We start from the raw sequence: 23743 nt of genomic DNA on the forward strand, positions 1-23743 counted from the left end.
ATTACTGCTGCTGCTTTTACCACTGGTGCACTATACAGAAACCCGTGAGCCCCACTCTAACTGCTCAGTAGTATAGCTTGGATACTGGGACAATCAGTCTAGAAATAACAGTAGAATTAAAATGCAGTCAAATCCCAGATGAACCAACCCATTTACAGCATTTTCTCATGTTCCCCAGGGTGTGGGCAATATATGACCATTAACTGTGACTATGGCTTCCTAACATCAATTGTGGGTGGCTATAAACTGTCACTCTATAGCCCAACAACACAACATAATAATGTCAATACCAAAGCCTTATTTTAGCAGTGACACATCAGTGAATGAGTACTAAAAGATTCACTGAGGTTGGATAATTTTAAACAACTCTCAGACATATAAATCACCACATTTGGCACTCTAGTCAAAACACTAATGTGACCTACCTTATAAATCACAACTACAGTTCAATAAAGATTGAAAGTTATTGCAATATTAATGAAAGAAACTCATGCTGATAAAATCATGTGTGCCTCTGTGGACAAGTTCATAGTTATGGCACCATTTACATAAATAAACTAAATTGTGTACAACAGTTTTATAGTTGTTTAACTAGAAGAAGAATCTGTTCATTACATTGCAAGCATTATCCTCTTTCATCTGGTGTATCACAAGTGTGACTTTCATGATGGTTTCAGTTGTTTCAATTTGCTACAAACAATGATGGTAATAATATTAATAACTTTTTAACTATTGAAGCTTTTGACATGGATTTATGATTGATGGGCTCAGCCCACTGCTGCAGTTCCAAGACTGTCATTGGTTTTTCTCTAGCATGCTTGTAACAAGTTTTAATCTGTTTTCATTAAAATCATATTAGTGACAACATTTAAAATCACAGATCCCTCCATTTTAGCCATCCCATGATCATGTGACCAGAACACACCCCTCTTTCTGCCAGGAAAACCCTGATGACTACTTGGCATCATGGCCTGTTAGCTGCCTTTATTTTCACTCAGCTCACATGTCACAGTCCATCTGACAGCTGGCCACCCAAGCAAACATTCATAGCAGCCCACAGCTGTCCTGTCAAGTCCTGTCCCAATCCATCCTGCAGCAGTCAAACCAGCTGCTTTTAATGTCACATGTTAAATTATTATTCTTCTGCACACTAGTAATAAGTAAGTGAAATCAAACTGAACAGAAGTGTTATCAAAACCCAGTTACAAGTTTTGAAATAGAAGCCATTGGGAACTAAAACCAATTTCCATTTTCACGTCAGTTAAAATTCAAGACAGTTAAAATTATTAAGGCATTAAAGAATATCAGTTCATTTGAATGTATCACCTGTTCCATGGTAGAAGAACTCCTTCTATTTCAAGGTACAGGATGGTGTGCAACCAATGAAGTATGGCTTAATTGTTCACATGTTACATAAATGTTTCTGAAAATATAAAACATTCTACTCACCAGAAGAATTAACAATTTATTCCAAATTGCTTTAATGTATTATACAGCACTTAAATCTGTAGAACATGAAATATTTATAAATTCTGCAGCACAATCTGTAGAAAATGGCAGAAGCTGTGTATGGCAGTCTTTAGTGTGTGTTCCTTCATGTGATTCTAAAATCAGTCTCTAGATTGAAATACCAACCAAGAAATATCACATGTTGCTAGGTACATTATCCTCTAGGTACAATGTTCTCCCCTACTAGGAAATCAAAAAGGAACAGGTAGAATTCCATCTGTAAAAAGTCCTGATATATAGGTATCCTAATAATATACATATGTAGAAGAGCAACATTATAGCACTTCATTGCATAACACACTGAGCACATGTGCTGAGAACATTTGCATTGGAAGGATACAAAGGACCAACTAAATCTAACTTACACTGCAAGGACAAAACACTGCACAGAGAAACACGTCACTCTCAGGCAGAGGCACACAATCGACACTGTTTGGGTGCAAAATCCACACAGAGCCTCCCCCTAAGGTGAAGCACAAAGAGGCTACATTCATGATAGTAATGTCACTCTTTGATCTGTTGTTACAGGGTATGACCAACCAAAATTTAACAGTCTGCTGACCAAAGTATGGCTAGACCATTTCTACACTGTCCTGTTGTCATGGTACTTCAATCTCATAGGTAATGTGGGGCCTTCCGCATGTGATGGGTGTGCAGGCAAACTCTGTGTCTTCCTGTGGTTTCAGTGGCAGTGGGATGCTGACAGTCTTTGTGGGTGGAGATTGGTGTCAAAATTTAGTGGTGTCCCACTTCCAAAGGTTGATTCCCTGGTGGAGTGATGTGCCATTATCATCTTCTAGGTTCCATAACCCAGGTTTATTTCACATGTTGTGCAGATACTGTGCAAGTTTTCACACTGAGTAGTGTTTTGAACATCTGTTCACTGTGCTTAAGGATTCTGTGTGGGCCAGTGTAAAGAGATTGCAGAGCTGCACAGATTGTGTTGTTTCTAAGCATCACATGTTCACTATCTGCCAATGTCTTATATGTGTATGACATGCTTTGCTCACCTTGAGGTTTTGAAGGTGGTGTGTATACACAGACATGTGTTGTTTGGTCTGCCTGACCAAATCTGATAGCTATTTGTTGTCAGGCAGAGGGACAGAGGCCCTGAATTCCACCAGCCATGTGAGACTTTCATCATATAAAATTTCTGTTAAAGATGTTATTAAGTCTTCCTTGTAGGCCAATTGAACACCTAAAAGCATACAAGACAGTGCTTCTGTCTGCTGATCATTGTGTCACATGAGTGCTGCTTTAGTGGTGGTAGGGCCATTGCTCTGAGGTTTGTAAGCCTTTGTACTAAAGTGTTAGACACTGCACAGTTTGAATGGTTCAGAAAACAGTTGCATTTTCAATTGGCACCCTTGGCCTGTGGTAATGGATACAGGATAATGAAACAACACAATCCACACTTGTAGAAAAGCCTTAGCTGTAATTTCTGCTGACATATCCACCAAAGTCACTGTCTCTACCCAGTGATTTACTCAATATGTTGCTGAGTGGATGTAATGATATCCATTGGACTCAGGTAGGGCACCATGGTGTTGAGATATCCATGTTGCAAATGTTCTTTTACTACTGTATATCTTCCATGTTTGTGGAATGCATGACATCTGACCTTGCTGTGCTGACAGTTGATATATATTTGAGTCCATGTTCTGCAGTCTGCTTTCACATTAGGCCAGACAAAACTTTCTATGAGTAACTTGGTGGTTAATCAGACTCCAGTGTTCACCATATTATCCAAACTTTCAAAAATTACTTCGTGTAAGTTTTACAGAAAAGCTGGGAGTAACCTGTGTTGGCAGGTATAGCATCATATCTTCTTACCTGTACCAGGGATTGATGCCCATTCCAGTGTCAATCTAGTGGTGTTCTTATTCAAAAGTAATTTGTGGATCTTGCAGCTGAGCTTCAGTCAGTTTGTCACAGCATATGCTGACAGTCATTGCATTGATGTGGGAGATGAAATCTCTGGAAGAATCACTGAAGTTGTTCATCAAACACTGGAAATTTTTCACATTCTTTAAAATTGCCAGGATATGGGGAGTTGGAACTGGTGATTGTTCTTCACAACATGCTATGTCTTCCTTCAACTGAACAAGATGCTTGTTACTATATTCCAACTCTCTTCCCTTGTTGGTCAATGTTGATTGTGCAAATGGTTGTGCCATATAGTTTGATGGATGTGCCATTTGTAGCTTGCAGTTGCAGGAGAGACTTCAAAACTTCTGAATGAAATGTTGTTTTCTGAATAGTACTCACCTTCAAGCCTGCATTGGTAAGGAAATAGCAGTTCATCTTCTTGTCTATGACATATAACCTACAACCATCATGAGAAGTTTGAACTAAACTTTTTAGGCTCATTCATTTGTAATGCAGGCACTCTTGAAATGCTCTGTGACCTGTAGCACCTGCTGGAGGTTGCACATGACGTTTGGGTGATAGAAAGGTGCTGAAAATTTGGTATTGTGACTCCTGAAACATGTGTGGATCCAACACAAATGTGACCATTCTTGGTTGTCTTCACTGGCTGTGAGTTTACCTCCTGTGAACAGCTGTTGAATGGGGTTCCCCTTAGCTATAACATGTGTTGTTTACACAGGCTGTTACTGTCTTGACCCTCAGTACATGCCTGGCACTCTTTGGCAACTTGTTGCCACATGAGAGAGTTTAAGGGGTGCTGCTGGCATAAGCTGTTGGAACTTCTGTCCTACTAATGCTGCTGTTATGGGAGTACAAGAATTCTATTAGCCATATGCAATCTGCCTTATCATCTATCACATCAATGAGAAATTATTGAAGGCTGTATATGTGGAGGCACTTACCTTAAGCATATAGTCCAAATCATGTCATCCAGCATGAGTTGCTGGATCTAATAATTCATGTAAATGCCTCGAAAATTAGGAAGATGTTCTTCCATCCAGTTTCTCTGTGTAAACCCCTGACTGCATATGGTGTTTAGGCATTTTGGATAATTACTGGAGTAAAATAGCCTTTGCTGAGTAAAATTTGTCAGTGGCAGAAATTGAGTGAATCACATCACTAATGAGGTATGTAGAGTAACCAACATTGCTTATAAAAGCAGAAAATTCTGAAGCATCATCTATGGTGATGTGGCTAGCCAGTATATTCTTCATAATAGCAAATCACATCTGTGGATTTTCCAGTTGGAATGGAGGCAGTTTAGGTTGAGTCTGCTGCTTGACAGAAAATTCATGGAAAATATGCCCATGTAGTAATGCTGCTTGACAGAAACTTCATTGATAATGGCCCATGTGGTACTAAGTTTGTGATCTGAGGGCTTTGGCATACAAAATCCTATCAACCAAGTGTGACACAGAAGAAAAACCCAGAAACCTTTTTGTGTAACCCAGATGGCTGGGCTCAGCTGGTGGGAGAAACATGTTTGACTGCATTTCTTCCAGCACACATGCATAAAGAATTGATGTGGGATGTTGTCATGATGCTGTGGAATTGTAGGGAAGCCCGGATCATCCTAATGAACGCTGTAACGGAACACTCTTCTGTAACCACATGACTTGATCAGTATTGTTTATAAAGTCAAAGGAGGAAAAATTTGTGCCACTAAATGTCAATACAGTTACTCCACATGGTAGTTACCATATGCAGGAGGTGAAAGATATCCACTTTCTTATTTCACTGTGTACATTGTCTATGTATAGGATATTTGTATTTTGTTAACAGTTACAGAGCTGTCTTGTACAGTTACTGAAATGTTACTCAGTGGTCTGCAGACTGTTCTAGGATTCTGCATTCATTGCCATCCTCGTTTTGTGATTTGGCTTCTACTAGTAGATCACATTTAACATGAACAACATAGCAGTATAAAATGAGTGCATCTATCTGTACTTTTCTTAAATATACACTCACACAGTTGAAAGATAGAGAGAGCTATTGTGTGGTTGGTAGAGTGTTCCTATCACCATGAAGAATGGAATAGTTTGATATGTCATGTAATTTGTTAGTAGTTAGATGTTGTGTTCATCATTTTCAGGACTCTTGAGCATGATATATGCAATATGTGCAATATTGTTACATTTTATTGTGGTCAGACTGTACATGCCTTGTGGATGAGACATTCAGTTTACAAGATCGTGTAGGTAATTGGGTTTGTATGTGCCACTGTGTCAATGGTACACTGTGAGTCCCTCAATTCAGTAAAAGCTTGTGTTGTTACAGTCAGATACCATGGAGAATAATGTGTTATTGACAGAGAACACTGTCAGCTGTCACATATTGTAACAGCAGATAGATGAGGTCCAATGCTGTAAATTTGTCACCTGTTCAGTGCAACAACACCCAGTATGCAACTATGCTATCTGGAGTCAACTCCTCATACAGGTATACAGAACCCACTGCCATACGCATGTACTTCTGTCTGTTAGATATCAAAGGCACAGATATTATCATAGATCTAAGTACATTACTATTGGATGTTCCAAGCATGAGAAATGGTCATCTGGAGTTGAAATTTGTAATACAAATAAAAACTACATAAGGTGATAAACCTGTTTTCCCATGCGCTGCCATTCAGACATATGATGGAGAGAGATTCTTGTGTTAAGGATGCTCACATGGAATAAAATATGGTCCTTGATAATCTGCCATTATCTCCTAATTGCAATCAGTATAACAAGATTTGCCCCATTGTGTGACTCTCTTTGCTGGCCTACAAAATCCCACATGTCCTGTACCTTCAGTATGGGAATGCATTGCCCTATAGCTCCAAAATTAGTAGAGCTGTTCAAAAAACATTGCATGAACATAAGGTTGCTTCTGTATCTCTCTTAATCATCTGACTATGGTCACATTGCATACATCTTAAATACTAATGAGTGAGATGAATATACTTCAGATCCAGCTCTGATCAGGTCCATTAACAGAACATACAAATAGGCATACAAAATTAATTTTCATCAGAGTGCCTTAAGTATAAATAAACAGTATAATGTTTGCATCTGTGGCAGAGCTACAAAACTGTATTTAAATTTTATGTAGTTGCCAGTAAGAAACACCCTATCATTAACTAATAGAAATATTTCAAGGTGACAGCATAAACTTCAGCAGATGAAAACAGTTCAGGCCAAGGACAACACTGCCATTAGAGTTCCTGCATAACAAATGGCTTAATGGGTTTCAAAATATGTGTATCAACAGGTGATACACATTGAACATTTGTGGATGCAAAACAGGTACTTGGGAATGTGGTGTACGTGTGAGTAACATTTCACTTGTCCATGGAGACTTCACTCACTGAACACAAATTACATATATAATTCCTTTTTGTTTACAGTATGTAAGAGTAAATCAAGTTTAAAGTATGTAATACTTATAAGTGACTCTTTCACATTTAATATTTTGTTTAAACTATTACAGTAGAAGAGACTTCCTTAATTGAAATTATTGGGACAATGAAATTGGACTGTTCCTGTAAAAAAACTACAAACCTTACACATACAAGAGACACAATATAATAGTAGTTTTAAATAAATATTAAGAGATATCTTGGATCCTACAGCTGAGAAAACTTGTGTTCTAATAAATTAAGCACTGAAACTTCCCGGCAGATTAAAACTGTGTGCCCGACCGAGATTCGAACTCGGGACCTTTGCCTTTCGCGGGCAAGTGCTCTACCAACTGAGCTACTGAAGCACGGCTCATGCCAGGTCCTCACAGCTTTACTTCTGCCAGTATCTTGTCTCCTACCTTCCAAACTTTACAGAAGCTCTCCTGCGAACCATGCAGAACTAGCACTCCTGAAAGAAAGGATACTGCGGAGACATGGCTTAGCCACAGCCTGGGGGATGTTTCCAGAATGAGCTTTTCACTCTGCAGAGGAGTGTGCGCTGATATGAAACTTACTGACAGATTAAAACTGTGTGCTCGACCGAGACTTGAACTCGGGACCTTTGTCTTTCACGGGCCATTGCTCTACCAACTGAGCTACCGAAGCACGACTCACGTCTGGTCCTCACAGCTTTACTTCTGCCAGTATCTTGTCTCCTACCTTCCAAACTTTACAGAAGCTCGCAGGAGAGCTTCTGTAAAGTTTGGAAGGTAGGAGACGAGATACTGGCAGAAGTAAAGCTGTGAGGACCAGGCGTGAGTCGTGCTTCAGTAGCTCAGTTGGTAGAGCACTTGCCCGTGAAAGGCAAAGGTCCTGAGTTTGAGTCTCGGCTGGGCACACAGTTTTAATCTGCCAGGATGTTTCATATCAGCGCACACTCTGCTGCAGAGTGAAAAGATGATTCTGGAAATTAAGCACTGCAATATTTCGTTTGTTTGAATCTTCTCAATACAAATACAAATTTCAGCATTTTTTCATCAGACTTTCTTAACTATATTCTCACTGTAGAACACATTTAACAAATCTTATTTGGCATGCATAATAATTAAAATGACTGTATATAAGACTTAAGACTGAAATTGTTGCACAGTGACTTCTATTCTTACAATATATTATGTTCTTATTTTATGATAGTGTCTAGTGCAACTTTTAATGGAGCTGAGCTTTTAAATATTGTAGGAAAGACATTTTTTTAGGTGAACCAAAGCTGCTATTTACTTTATTCACTAACTAGTTTTTTCATGAAATCTTCTTGGGTTATTAGTTAAGTCATGGCATCATGTTGTCGCATCAATTTGTCTGAAGATGATGAGTAGGAAACTTGCTGAAACATTTTGACATTATGATGCCATGGTGTGGCTAACAATACAAGAAGATTTCAGCAAGGAAATTCACTTAAAAAGCCTGTATTCCCATATGACCAGTTTTAGTCATGACTAATTTTCATAAGCCATGTAATTTGTGTTTGTTAGTATACTGGTACATACTTTATGTGAAAAAATTGTACTCCTGTCATCAACCTTCCTACTGAGATCCAGACTTATTTATCCAGCACAGTATTACTTGATCCACTTGACATGTATATGGCACATTATAATTGTTATATCCTGGTAGGATATTATTGTGTTCTACAATAGCTTATTTTATGCAGGATAATGTTGTTTGACTACAAGTTATGACATTCCCTGACACAAAATTAAACTGTATGACAGATATTAATGTTAATGTAGCATTTAAACATTTCAAGTGGCTCAAGCAATATGCTTCTCTATATTTCCGAACTTACCTCCAATTGGAATGAAATGTAATGACTGAATAGTCCATGCAAATTATGTGTGTATTCAAACACAGATGGCTTGGGTTGTCAAAATGGGTTATGCTTAAAAATAGTCAGTTAATAAAAGAAATAGCTCCTTCACATCAAATATGATAATGGCTTTTTTACAAAAGTTATTTTCTACTTGGAAAACATTTTCTAATACACTAACATTTATTCTTTTACAGAGGTGCTGCAACTGACTCACTTGTTGTGGTATTCTCTTCACAAGATAAGAAAGCAGACTGGGAGGAGGTTTTTAATGATGCTAAGCAGAAACTTGGTAAGTACATGTGAGTAAACTTAAGAATTTGTTATTTGTCTTGTTAATTTTTATGCACTCTAACACAAAGGTACTTTGGGAATGGGACAGAAATTGTTAGATGTGATGTGCATGTACAGACAAACAAATGATCACAATTTCAGATGAAGTGGGTGATTTATTCAAGAGGAAGAGCATTACAAATTGAGCAAGATAATAACACATTGGTCCTTTTTTGGGCCTTACACAACCAGTTACTCAGTTTAGCACTGATTAATGAATTTGCTGGATGTCCTCTTGAGGGATATTTTTGAAAGTTTCCGCTGGTCATTGTAGCCCAATTGAAAGTGGTATTCATCACTGAAAACAGTTCTACTCCCGTCAATGAAATTTCAGCCCAAATGAACAATGAAGACGTGTCTGGAGATGCACCAGATAGTAGTGGGATACCATCCTGACTGTCGCACATCATATGATCCCTACAACCAGGAGTGATGGTCTGGGGTGCCATTTCATTTTGTACCAAGTGAGGTGGCGCAGTGGTTAGCACACTGGACTCGCATTTGGGAGGACGACGGTTCAATCCCGTCTCCAGCCATCCTGATTTAGGTTTTCTGTGATTTCCCTAAATTGTTTCAGGCAAATGCCAGGACGGTTCCTTTGAAAGGGCATGGCCGATTTCCTTCCCAATCCTTCCCTAACCCGAGCTTGCACTCCGTCTTTAATGACCTCGTTCTCGACGGGACGTTCATTTGTAGCAGGACCCCTTTGGTTTTCATCTGCAGCACTCTTGCAGCACAGCAGTAAATTAATGATATTCCATGTCCTGTTTTGTTGCCATTCATGGCAAGCAAGCATGAGCTTATATTTCAGCAAGATAATGTGGCTGCTGCTTGTCTTCGTGAACCATACTTTGGTCAGTAAGGTCACCAGATCTCTCCCCAATTAAAAACATTTGGAGTATTATGGGCAGGGCTTCCAACTATCATGGTATCTTAATGATCTAATGTGCCATTTCCAGAGAATTTGCACACTATCCCTCAGGAGGACATCCAACAGTTCTGTCAGTCAGTGCTGAGCTGAGTAGCTGCTTGAGTAAGGGTCAGACTTGGACCAAGGCATTATTAACTTGCTCAGTTTGTGAAGATCTTTCTCTCAAACAAATCGACCAATTTGCATGAAATTGTGATCATTTGTTTGTCTCTACATGCACATCACATATACTAATTGCCATCCCATACAGATAATTCCCTTCTGGTGCATAATTTTTTTGTCTTGGAGTGTATTTTTTGCTGCTGCAATAAATATTGGAACAGGGAGTCATTTCCTTTCAATTATAAGAATCTGCATTCATTCATTGGCCTCATTTTAGAGAATCATTCAGTTGTGAGTTTTGCTATCACAAGTGAGAAAATTATTCTTTCAATTGATGAGTTACATCATCAAAAATAACATCATGATATCTTTGTATACATATTTATCTTATAGTTTAACCAGAAAATAATTTAATCAGTTGAAAGGGTTGACTCTACAGTAATGAGTTATTTACTACCTCTTTGTTGCTATTTTTCTTATACAGATCACTAGTGATATTCCTTGTAAATTATTAATTCATAGAGGAACACAAGTTATTGTCTTCCATTAATGGATAACTCAAGACAAAATATAAACTGTTAACAATATGAAGAAAATATAGATTACTACTTACCATAAAGACGACATGTTGAGTTGCAGACATCCACAGCAAGAAGAAGCTTACACATTTCCTTCTGCACAAAACCTTCATCAGAAAAAGAAACAGAAACACACATTCATTCACACAAGCCAGGACACCTCATGTGTGCACATGACCACCATCTCTGGTGGCTCAAACCAGAATGCAGCTTCATGCAGAATGGAAGCAACAGTCTGGAGGGGCAGCAAAGGGGAAGGCATAGCAGGGTACAGGTAGGGGGAGGGGGGGGGGGGGGGGAGAAGAGTGTTGTCTGGCAGAGTGTGCAGGGACTAGACTGTCAACAGGTGTGATGTCAAGAGGCTGTTGGGGCTGGGAGGAGGGGAGGAGGAGAGGGGGAAAATGGGAAGCAAAATAGGAGAGGTGCAGGGAAGAGGACAGATTGGTCAAGGGCACTACACAAAGAAGGTGGGAGATGAGAAAAAGAAGGAGGTGGCAGGACAGAAGGTGTGGAAATCATTGGGTGGTAGGTGTTGGAGCAGTGGGTTATCCTAGGTTGAGGCTGTGATAATTTTGGGAGTGCAGAATGTGTTGCAAGGATACTTCCCATCTGCACATTTCAGAACAGCTGATAGTGTAGGAGAGAATCTATATAGCTCTGATGGTGAAGCATCCACTGAAATCAAGCATGTTATGTTCAGCTACATGTTGTGCTGTTGTGCCACATCATGCTTTACTTTGCTCTTGGCCACAGTATGGTGGTGGCTGTTCACCCTGAGGGACAGCTGATTGATAGTCATACCAATATAAAAAGCTGCGCAATGATTGCAGCAGAGCTGGTATAAGATATGGCTGCTTTTGTAGGTTGCCTGGCTTCTGATGGGGTAGGGGAAGACTGTGACAGGACTGGAATATTAACTGGTGGGTGGGTGGATTTGGTAGTTCTTGCATCTTTGTCTTTCACTGGGATATGATCGCTGTGGCAAAGGGTTGGTATTGCGAGTGGTATAGGGATGGACTGGGTGTTGTGGAGGTTGGGTGGGTGATGGAACACCACTTTTGGTGGGGTGGGAAGGATCTATGGTAGGATATCCCTCATTTCATGGCCTGGTAGTAGGTAATCAAAGCTCTGATGAAGGATGTGGTACAGTTGTTCCAGCCTGGGGTGGTTTTGGGAGACAAAGGGGGCTCTCCTTTGTAATTGGTTCTTGGGGATGGTGAGAGTACTGGGGGTGTGAGGGGAAATGGTATGGGAGATCTGTTTACAGATTAGATCTGATAGCACCTCTCTGTGAAGGTCTTGGTGATGCCCTCAGCATACTGGGTAAGGAAGTTATTGAAATTGCAGATACTCTGTCACCAGGTGGCTAGGCTATATGGGAGGGGTTTTGTGGTGTGTAAGTGATGGCAGCTGTCAAAATGCAGTTACTGTTGGTTGTTGGTGGGTTTAACGTGAACAGAGGTGTGGATGGAGCCATGAGAGTGGAAGAGGTCAACTCCCAGGAAGGTGGCACACTGGGTTGAGGAGGATCAGGTGAAGCAGAGAGGGGACAAAGTGTTGAGGTTTTGATGAAGATAGGGTGCCCTGGCCCTCAGTCCAGATCATGAAGTGCCCATGACTGTGCTGCAAACTTGTTTGTAGACCTTCCCTTCAAAGGGAAACTAGTTGTGAGCTAGGATAAAGTTATGAAGGTATATGAGGAATGAGGTTGAATGAGGTAGTGGATTTAGAATCTGAAGGATTTTGAGAAAGGTAATGTTCAATAGCAGTAAGACCATAGAGGTTGGTGTGTAGTGTACTGACATCAATGGCAACAAGTAGGAATCCAGGAGGTAAAGGGGTGAGGATGGTGTAGAGTCGGTTCGAGGAAGTGGTTAGTGTCATTTACATGGGAGGATAGGTTATGGATAACTGGTTGGTGGTACTGGTCAATCATGGCTGAAATTCTTTCAGTGGGGGCACAATATGCAGCTACAGTGGGGGTCCAGGATTGTGGGAAGTGATTTTTGAGGAGCATGTAGAACGTGGGTGTGCAGGGTGTCATACTGGTGAGGAGGGAAATAGATTCAGGGGAGAAGTGCTGGGAAAGGCCTAGGACTTTAAATGAGGGATTGGAGGCTATGTTGGGCCTTTGGAATGGGGTCACTCTGGTAGAGTTTATAGGTGGAGGAGTCATATAATTGGCAGAGGCACATCACCAGGTAGTCACAATGATTCATAACAATTATGGTGGAACCTTTGTCTGCAGATAGGATGATCAAGTCAGGATTTGTTTTGAGGTTGTGTATGGTTGTCCTTTCTTCTACTGAAAGGTTGGTGTTCTAAGGAAAAGACCTGTGGAAGAATGGTGAGACCAAGCTGAAAGTAAGGGATTCCTGTAAGGTTACCATAGGACAGTTAGGTGGTAAAGGCAGTGGGTCACAGGTGAATGGTGGTATGAACTGAGAGAGGCCTGGTTCAGTGTTGAAATTAGGTTGGCTTTGGTTGAAGGGATTCATTGCAAAGAAGTGGTTTCCATTACAGGGATCAAGAGAAGCAAAGTGGGTCTTTGACAACTCCAACACAGTTAAATTTGGGTGTAGGGCTAATGATGAGGCCTTTGGATAAGACTGGAACTTCTGTGGTGCTGAGGGTTTTGGTAGAAAGGTTAATATCAGTGTTACAGGAATGTTTCAGCTCTGGGTTTAGTGGAATGCCAGTAGGGAGTTTTGGGGGATGTGGCAAGTTGGAAAGGTCAGCTAGGCAGGATCAGGGTGCTATGAGGGGTTGACAAGGGGCCACAGTGCCCTGAAGCAGCAGTAGGATGTCACCAGGTTGGATAACTTATGGAGGTGGTGTCTGGAATGCTCCTGCAGGTGCTAGAGATTAAGAGATTCAGTTTTAAAGATGTGGTGTATTTATCAGAGATTACACAATAGTAATATCTTGCAGAGGGGGCAGAGATTTCTATGGCCTAATCTCCTTCTCCCAATCCCTGCGATGGAAGTACTTCTTTGCCCTCAATCCCTCGCCAACCTAATCCCAACATTGAACCCTGCCACTCCCAACTGAGGTGTTCTCTGGAATAATGACATAACTGAAATATATTGAGATTGAGATACAGAGCATCAAACATTTTAAATGGTTAATATTCATTTCAAACTCATGTACATTGGCTAACTTTCAGTCAAATATAAATTAAATATTGTAGTTTCAGAATATATTATGTGATTATGTAATATGTAATAATTACTGATTGATCTGGATTTCAGCTAAGTTATTATTCCAGAGAATGCTGCAGTTCATACCACTGTCCAACAGTGATTCTCTCTCCCTCCCACCTCATCAACCCCTGGTCAACTTCCAGAAATTCCTTATTTCCAACTTGGCCTCACTATCCACCCCCAAGGCCCTTCCTCAGAACACCTACCTTTCAGCAGAAGAAAGGACAGTTATACACAACCTCAAAACAAATCCTGAACTACTCATCCTACCTGCAGACTATGGTTCCACCACTGTTTTTATGAATCGCAGTGGCTACTTGGCAGATGGCCTCTCTCAGTTATCTAACTCCTCCACCCATAAACTCTGTCACAGTGGTCCCATCCCAGAAGTCCAACATAACCTCAAATTCCTGCTTATTGTCTTAGGCCTTTCCAAGAACCTGTCCCCTGAATCCATTTCCCTCCTTGGCACTATAATATCCCCACACCCACCTTCTACATGCTCTCCAATATCCATAAATGCAACAACACTGAATACACCACTCTAGCTGGTTATTGTACCACCACAGAAAGAGTCTCAGCCCTCATTGACCAACAGCTCAAAGCAGCCACCCATAATCTAGCCTCTCATGTCAAAGTTACCCACCACTTCCTTCACCAAGTCTTTACCATCTCCACCCCTTTACCTCTTGGATTCCTACTAGTCACTGTTGATGCCACTTTTCCATACACCAACATCCATGGTCTTATTGCTATTGAACACTACCTCTCCCAATGTCCTTCACACTGCAAACCCACTACCTCATTCCTCATACACTTAATAACTTTATCCTAGCTCAAAAATTCTCCTTTGAGGCAAAAGTATACTAAGAAATCTGCAGCATGGTCATGGACACCTGCATGGCATCCTTCTATGCCAGCATGTTTATGGGTCATCTGGAGGACACCTTGCTATCCTCCCAAAATGCAAAATCTCAGGCCTTGTTCAGGTTCACTAATGATATCTTTGTGATCTGGATTGAGGGCCAGGACAGCCTGTCTTCATTCCTCCACAACCTCAACACCTTCTCTCCCATCTGCTTTACCTAGTCCTCCTCAACCCAGTGTTCCACCTTCCTGGACATTGACCTCCTCCTCTCTGACAGCTCCATTCACACCCCTGTTCACATTAAACCCACCAACAACCAACAGTACCTGCATTTTGACAGCTGTCATCCCTTACACACCAAAGAATCCCTCGTATACAGCCTGACTACCTGGTGACAGGCTATCTGCAATTTCAATAACTCCCTTGCCCAAAATGCTTAGGGTCTCACCAAGACCTTCACAGACAGGTGCTATCAGTCAGATCTAATCTGCAAACAGATCTTCAGTACCATTTCTCATCACACCCCCAATCTTCCCCTAAACCCAAGAACCAGCTACTAAGGAGAGTCCCCTTCATCACCCAATGCCACCCTGGATTGGAATAACTGAATCACATCCTTCATCAGGGCTTTGATTACTTATTATCTGGGCCTCAAATGAGGACATCCTACCTAAGAGCCTTCCTGCCTCTCCTAAAGTGGTGTTCCATCACCCACATAGCTCCACAACATCCTAGTCCATCCCTATCCAATCCAAATACCAACCCCTTGCCACAGAGATCATATCCGTGGAAGTCCCAGATGCAAGACCTGCCCAATCTACCCACCCAGCAATTTCTACTCCAGTCCTGTCACAAGCTTTTCCTACCCCATCAGAGGCCAGGCCACCTGTGAAATCAGCCATGTCATATGCCAGCTCTGCTGCAGTCATTGCATGGCTTTTTATATTGGTATGACTACCAACCAGCCGTCCACCAGGATGAAGAGCCACCGCCAAACTGTGGCCAAGAGCAAAGTAGACCACCATGTGGCACAATATACAGCTGAAAATTTGCTTGATTTCAATGGCTGCTTCACTATCAAAGTCATCTGAATTCCCCTCTCCACCACCAGATTTTCTGAAATGTACAGGTGGAACCCCAGCCTCAACCTACAGTAACCTACTGTACTCACAGCCTCTGCCATATGGTTTCCAACGACTCTGTCCTGTAACCTTCTCAGTATTGTTATCTCCCACCCTCTTTGTGTGCCACCCTCTGCCAATGCACCCACCTGTATTTCCTCTTCCCTGCTCCTCTCCTTTCTGGCTTCCCATTCTCCCTCCCCCCTCTCCAACCACCTGCCCCATAGCTTCCCAATACTGTGCCTGTTAGCAGTTTAGTCCCTGCTTGATTTGTCAGAGTCAATGCTCTTCTCTTTCCCCATCTATGACCTACTATCCTTTACCCCTCCCCCACCCCCTCAAGATTGTTGCTGCCATCCTATGTGACAGTTGTATTCCAGTCTGAGTTCTAGAGATGGTGCTCATGTGTGTGTGACAAAGACTTTTGGCTAAATGCTGATGTATAAGTGTCTGTAAGCTGTGCCTGTCTGCAATTTTATGTGTCATATTTACAGTGAGTAGCAATCTATCTTTTCCTTGTACTGTTGATTACACAACCTTGAGTTTCCATTGTTTGACAATGAAATTTTTTTCATTCAATTTCTTTCATAGGAGGCGATCATGTTAGAGTCTTGCCAGCTGCTTCCGACGAAAATATTATCAATCGAAAAAAATCATTTAGACTCAGATTTTTGCTTTTTGTATTAAGTGTTCTTACATGCTGACATACACCTACTAATAAGGAACTGGACTCTAATGACTGAGCAACAACAGCACTGTAATTCAATAAGTTTTACTATAAAATTTAGTGTTGTTAATGCAGACAGGTCCAGTTTCCTTATGACTCTCTGGCCATTGCTATAGTAATAAATACAATTCATATATGATCTCTTCAATATTACTGTTTTATGGTAGTCTTATCTAAAGTAATTAACACTTTTTAGACCTATTGAAGTGTATGTAGTGTTTCTTACAATCTGTGTTATATGCAGTTTAAAAAGCATTTTGTATTAATATTGTAAATATTATTACTTGTTAATATACTTTTGATATCACCTGTACAAAAATTAACATGGTATTGTAAATAATAAAGGCAATTATGCATCCTGCAAAAGCAGGACAAAGTCCCCCTTTTTTTGTGCGTGCCAGTTTAATGTTGAGCTCCATGTTTCCATTCTAACAGTAAAATATGCATTTTTACATCAATATAATGGAACTACAGCTGTGACAACAACATTTAATTCTAATTCCTTGCTTGAATTGCTTTTTTATTATTGAACTGAGATAAAAACAAAACAGTCATGACTCTATGTTTATGAGGATAGATGACTACTCACCAAATATAGAAGACACTGAGCAAAAAATGTAAAATTGCTTAGCTTTTGGACAAACTGCTTTTTAATTTCTGACAAATACACAGACATCTCACTCAAAAAGTAAAGCTTTTTCTATCTTTGTACATGCCTGTCCACTCTCAGCAATTCTGTTCTTTACTGTGAAGTCTTCTATCCTCATATGCACTTTTTACTTCATCTTGTATTTTCTGTCACATTCTCATGAAACTAATGTGTAACAACAAATGCACTGCTTTCTCAAGCTTTCAGTTCAATGCTGGGTATTTTTGTTTTGTTGTGGAGATGTGGAGCTTCTAAATACATATCAGCTATTCATGAGATAATTAGTTTACCGTACTACTCTAAATATGACATCAGGCTTGTTAACTACAACTTAGGTGTAAATAAATTGCTTCTGAATTATTCTTCAGATAACTGAAACATACATTCCTCCAGTGACAGAAATTAAAAGTGACTGTGAAATGTAAAAATGAACTGAGAACAGGCTACCATTCACTTTAGATGAATTTCTGAATGGCAGACAAACAAGTAAAAATTACGGGTGACTATCTGCTGACCTGTCATTCAGAAAGGCTGTTGCAGTTGTACACACTACCCACTCTCTAGCTGGAACTCTCTCTCCCTCTCTCTCTCTCTTTGTGTGTGTGTGTGTGTTTTCCATCTTTCTTTCTTCTTTTTCTTTCCTTCTGTGCACAATACCTGCTTGCTATGTAAGTTACTAAAAGTTCATTACTTTGTAAAGTTAACATTTGAAAATATTATTTCCTTGTCTACCATTCAACTTAAAAGTGAGTGGTTGTCTGTTTAGGACTTTTCTTTACTGCAACTACTTAACAAATTATAAATCCACAATTTCTTTAACTTTCTTTTGAAAATATTGTGTATCATTTAGAATGCTTGTCTGTCATGGCTATGGGAAAAAGAGTGGCCTATACTGTAACTATCACTCTCTAGCTGATGAAGTTATTTGTAGTTATCCTAGCTGCAGAAACCTTTTGTAAAATTTCTTGGAGTATGAAATAAAAGGATCATTAAAATCTTACACTTTGCTTTTTGTCACTACTAGTCATCCCTAATCCTGTTGTAGAATAGTGCTTCTGATGTCATACAGTAAGAAGAATTCTTAGTTTCCTGTTTGATAATCTGCACACAATGAGATATGCTTCAAATAATGGTCTCTAAGCATGTATATTAAGTGATCCTAATTTTTGTAGCAATTTATGTAAGCAGTTCCTAATACAAGAGTGCTAATCTTACCACACATACATGGCAACTTATCACAAACTTACTTACTTATTACATACTTATTTATTTATTTTTTTATAATCTGCCAAGAAATAATTTTTGATGACAGGTCTACCATACTGTGAAATGCATGTCATGTACAGACATTAAGGCTTGCTCCTCACTATCTTCATTCACCTGTAGTAATCCACAGAGTGTCTTGGGGAGAACAGAGAAATAAGTTAAATGTTCATATGCTCTGTTTTTATGTTCTCTCTCTCTGAAAAGGACACATTGCAGCATTTTTTAGTGTGTCATAACACAGAGAAAGACATAGTGGAACTAACACTAAACTTAAACACATGTTGAGCCTTCCCCGAAGAAACTAGTTAGCCCTCATGTTTTTGGAAATCTTAATTGTCTGCTACAAAAGACCCAAGAGAGTAAGGAATAACAAAACATCACATACCTAACAAGTGGCAACCATTGGCCCTATACTCTAGAACCAGGCTTGTTTTTCCCAATGTCTCATTTATTGACACTGAAACTTACCATTGTAATAGTACATGTGCAGATCTGCATTGTCAGCTATTTACTAATAAGTGAGAGCTGTTCACTGATCTTCAGAAGCATCAAATAGCTATAGTACGTGATATCAGGCAAAGTTTAGATGTTACGGGCAGATGGAATATACAGCAGTTACTCAAAATCATCTACATCTGCATATATACTCTACAAGCCATTGTCAAACAATGGAAAATCCAGGATGGAATGTAACAATACCAGAGAAGGAAAGTTGCTACTCACCATATAGTGGAGATGCTAAGTCACGATAGGCACAATGAAACGATACACACAATTAAAGCTTTTGGCCATTAAGGCCTTTGTCAGCAGTAGACACGCATACAAGAATGCACACACACACACACACACACACACACACACACACACACACACACACACACACACTCATTCACTCACATAAACGCAACTTGCACACATGTCTGCAGTCTCAGAGAGCTGAAAACACACTGCAAACAGCAGCACCAGTGCATGATGGGAGTGGCGCCTGCGTGGTGGTAAGGATTAGGCAGGGGCGGGGAGAGGGAGGGATAGTATGGTGGGAGTGGTGGACAGTGAAGTGTTGCAGTTTACACGGAGGGCAGGAGAGAAGGTGCGGAGGGGGGAGGGGGCAAGTACCGGAAAGGAGAGGAATAAAAGGAATAACAAGAAATTAAAAGACTGGGTGTGGAGGTGAAATGATGGCTGTGTAGTGCTGGAATGGGAACAGGGAGGAGGCTGGATGGGTGAGGACAGTGATTAACAAAGGTTGGGTCAGGAGGGTTACGGGAATGTAGGATGTATTGCAGGGAAAGTTCCCACCTGCGCATTTCAGAAAAGCTGGTATTGGTGGGAAGGATCCATATGACACAGGTAGTGAAGCAGTCATTGAGATGAGGGATATCATGTTTGGCAGCGTGTTCAGCAACAGGGTGGTCCACTTGTTTTTTGGCCACAGTTTTTCAGTAGCCATTCATTGCGGACAGAGAGCTTGTTGGTTGTCATGCCTGCATAAAATCCAGCACAGAGGTTGCAGCTTAGCTTGTAAATCACATGACTGGTTTCATAGGTAGCCCTGTCTTTGATGGGATAGGTGATGTTAGTGACTGGACTGGAGTAGGTGGTGGTAGGAGGATGTATGGGACAGGTGTTGCAACTAGGTCTATTACAGGGGTATGAGCCGTGAGGTGAGGGATTGGGAGCAGTGGTTGTGTAAGGATGGACGAGTATATTGTGTAGGTTTGGTGGATGGCGGAATGCCATGGTAGGAGGGGTGGGAAAGATAGTGGGCAGGACATTTCTCATTTCAGAGCATGACGAGAGGTAATCAAAACCCTGGCGGAGAACATAATTCAGTTGCTCCAGTCCCAGATGGTACTGAGTTATGAGGGGAATGCTCCTTTGTGGCTGAACTGTGAGACTTTGGGAGATGGTGGGAGACTGGAAAGATAAGGCATGGGAGATTTTTTTTTGTACAAGGATGGGAGGATAATTACAGTTAATGAAGGCTTCAGTGAGACCCTCAGTATATTTTGAGAGGGACTGCTCATCACTGCAGATGTGATGACCATGGGTGGCTAGGCTGATGCCCTATGGATTCCAAACCAACAACCTCCTTCCTAGTCTCCATGACCAACTATATCCTCACCCACAATTACTTCTCCTTTGAAGGCATTACCTACAAACAAATTCATGGTATGGCTATGGGCACCCACATGGCACCATCCTATGCTAACCTGTTCATGGGCCATCTAGAGGAATCCTTCCTAAAAACCCAGAATCCCAAACCCCTCAGCTGGGTCAGATCCATTGATGACATCTTTGCTATCTGGATCGAAGGTTAGGATACCTTATTCACATTCCTCCAGAACCTCAACAACTTCTCCCCCATTTGCGTCACCTGGTCCTACTCAACCCAACAAGCCACCTTCCCAAATGTTGACCTTCACCTCAGAGATGGTTACATCAGCAACTCCGTCCATATCAAACCTACTAACCACCAGCAATACCTCCACTTCGACAGCTGCCACCCATTCCATACCAAGAAATCCCTTCCATACAGCCTAGCCACCCGTGGTCATCACATCTGCAGTGATGAGCAGTCCCTCTCAAAATATACTTAGGGTCTCACTGAAGCCTTCATTGACCATAATTAATCTCCCATCCTTGTACAAAAACAAATCTCCCGTGCCTTATCTTTCCAGTCACCCACCACCTCCCAAAGTCTCACAGTCCAGCCACAAAGGAGCTTGCCCCTCACAACTCATTACCATCCGGGACTGGAGCAACTGAATTACGTTCTCTGCCAGGGTTTTGATTACCTCTCGTCATGCCCCGAAATGATAAATGTCCTGCCCACTATCCTTCCCACCCCTCCTACCATGGTATTCCAATGTCCACCAAACGTACACATTATACTCGTCCATCCTTACACAGCCACTGCTCCCAATCACTTACCTCATGGCTCATACCCCTGTAATAGACCTCGATGCAAGACCTGTCCCATACATCCTCCTACCACCACCTACTCCACTCCGGTCACTAACATCACTTATCCCAACAAAGATAAGACTACCTGTGAAACCAGTCATGTGATTTACATGCTAAGCTGCAACCTCTGTGCTGCATCCTATGTAGGCATGACAACCAACAAGCTCTCTGTCCACATGAACAGCCACCGACAAACTGTGGCCAAAAGAGAAATGGACCACCCTGTTGCTGAACACGCTGCCAAACATGATATCCCTCACCTCAATGACTGCTTCACTACCTGTGTCATATGGATCCTTCCCACCAATACCAGCTTTTCTGAATTGTGCAGGTGGGAACTTTCCCTGCAATACACCCTACGTTCCCATAACCCACCTGGCCTCAACCTTCGTTAATCACTGTCTTCACCCATCCAGCCTCCTCCGTATTCCCATTCCAGCACTACACAGCCATCATTTCACTGCCGCAGCCAGTCTTTTAATTTCTTTTTATTCCTTTTATTTCTCTCCTTTCCGGTACTTACCCCCTGCTCCATCTGCACCTTTTCCCCTGCCCTCCGTGTAAACTTCAACACTTCACTGTCTACCACTCCCACCATACTAACCCTCCCCCTCCCCACCCCTGCCTCCTCCTTACCCCCACCCAGTCGCCACTCCCATCATGCATGGGTGCTGCTGTTCACTTTGTGGTTTCAGCTCTCTGGGACTGCAGATGTGGGTGCAAGTTGCATTTATGTGTGCTTGTGTGTGTGTGTGTGTGTGTGTGTCTGTGTCTGTGTCTGTGTGAAGCTTAATTGTGTATATTTTGTTGTGCTTATTTGTTGCGCCTATCATGTCTGTAAGCATCTCCACTATATGGTGAGTAGCAACTTTCCTTCTCTGGTATTGCTACAAGCCATTGTACAATGTATGGAAGAGGGTAATTTGTACCACTGCTATTTATTCCCTTTACTGTTCCATTCACAAAAGGAGTGAAGGAAGATTTATTGCCAGTTGACCTCTGTATTAGTGTACTATCCTTTATTTTAGTATCTGGACAACCCCTAATATCCTTTATTTTGTCTTTCCATTAGATGAATTTTGGAAGTAGTAGAATCATTCTGCAGTCTGTCAAAAATTCTAGCTCTATAACTTTCCTTGATAGTATTTTGCAAAAAGATCATCTTCTTCTCTCCATAGATTCCCCTTGAACGTGACTTAGCATTTCCATAACTCTTTCCTATTGAGACAACCTACTGGTTAAAAATCTTATAGTGCACTTCTGAATTGTTTTAATGATTTCCATTAGTCTGACCTGATGGGAATCCCAAACAATCGATCAGTATTTAGGAATAAGTCACACATACATTATGTATGTAGTCTCCTTTATGGGTTGCTTCACTATCACAGAGTTCTCCCAGTAAACCATAGTCAGCTATTTGCTTTCTCTGCAGCTGGTCTCATATGTTCAGTGCAGTTCATATCATTCTGCAGTGTTATGTCTGGATATTAAGTGACGTGACTGAGTCAGCATTTGCTTCATTATGACTGACCTCATATGATTGTTCCGTTTTCCCATTCTGGTGTCATCTTAGTTTATTATGTCCCTGGATGTCTAGAACTGTCACATATTTAGCTTCATTTAGTCTGATCCTATTGACATCTATTTATGGTACTTGTATGTCAATTGATTTAGAGTTTCTTAATGTGATCTGAAGCACATAGAAAGGATTTTCAAATAGCTGAGACCCACTGATGGAAATAAATTTATGAAATGACCAAGACTCTAACTCGGGACCTTTGCCTTTTGCAGAAGTGAAGCTGTGAGGACGGGGCATGAGTCATGCTTGGGTAGCTCAGATGGTAGTGCTCTTGCCTACAAAAGGCTAAGGTCCCAATTTTGAGTCTCGGTCCAGCACACAGTTTTGATCTGCCAGGAAGTTTCATATCAGCGCACACTCCACTACAGAGTGAAAATCTCATTACCTAAATTTATGAAATGTTTGGTGAAATAAGATTAAAGAGGAAACATAGAACAGAAGATAGTGAAACACTTTATTACAAAAGTTTTGCTGAAGTTAATGATAAAAACAAAATCTAAGAACAATGAAAGAAAATAATTTAAGATGACAGTGAATACAAGTCTTGATGTTGTGGATAGATATCAAGTTTTCACTTTTAAACCTACTGAAAGCATCCAGCTACACATGCTATGAGGAATCTACACAGCAGATTTTTGTTAAAAGTGAGTACAGATGGAAATAATGTAGAGATCAGTGAAACGTACTTGCTTACCAACTGGCTATACAGGAACAACTATGGTAGATCAA

General features: G+C 40.9%; 1 protein-coding gene across 2 annotated transcripts in view; it reads left to right on the forward strand.

The window, feature by feature from the left end:
- The window catches only part of LOC126183680 (rho guanine nucleotide exchange factor 17), a 380446-nt gene that overhangs the window by 250779 nt on the left and 105924 nt on the right, over positions 1–23743 (forward strand). For both annotated transcript variants that reach the window (XM_049925856.1, XM_049925855.1), the window contains one exon: positions 8888–8982. In XM_049925856.1, the coding sequence (XP_049781813.1) occupies positions 8888–8982 (95 nt within the window). The remainder of the gene's footprint in view (positions 1–8887; positions 8983–23743) is intronic.

Source organism: Schistocerca cancellata, chromosome 4, assembly GCF_023864275.1.
Source record: "Schistocerca cancellata isolate TAMUIC-IGC-003103 chromosome 4, iqSchCanc2.1, whole genome shotgun sequence".
NCBI classification, from domain to species: Eukaryota; Metazoa; Arthropoda; class Insecta; order Orthoptera; family Acrididae; genus Schistocerca; species Schistocerca cancellata.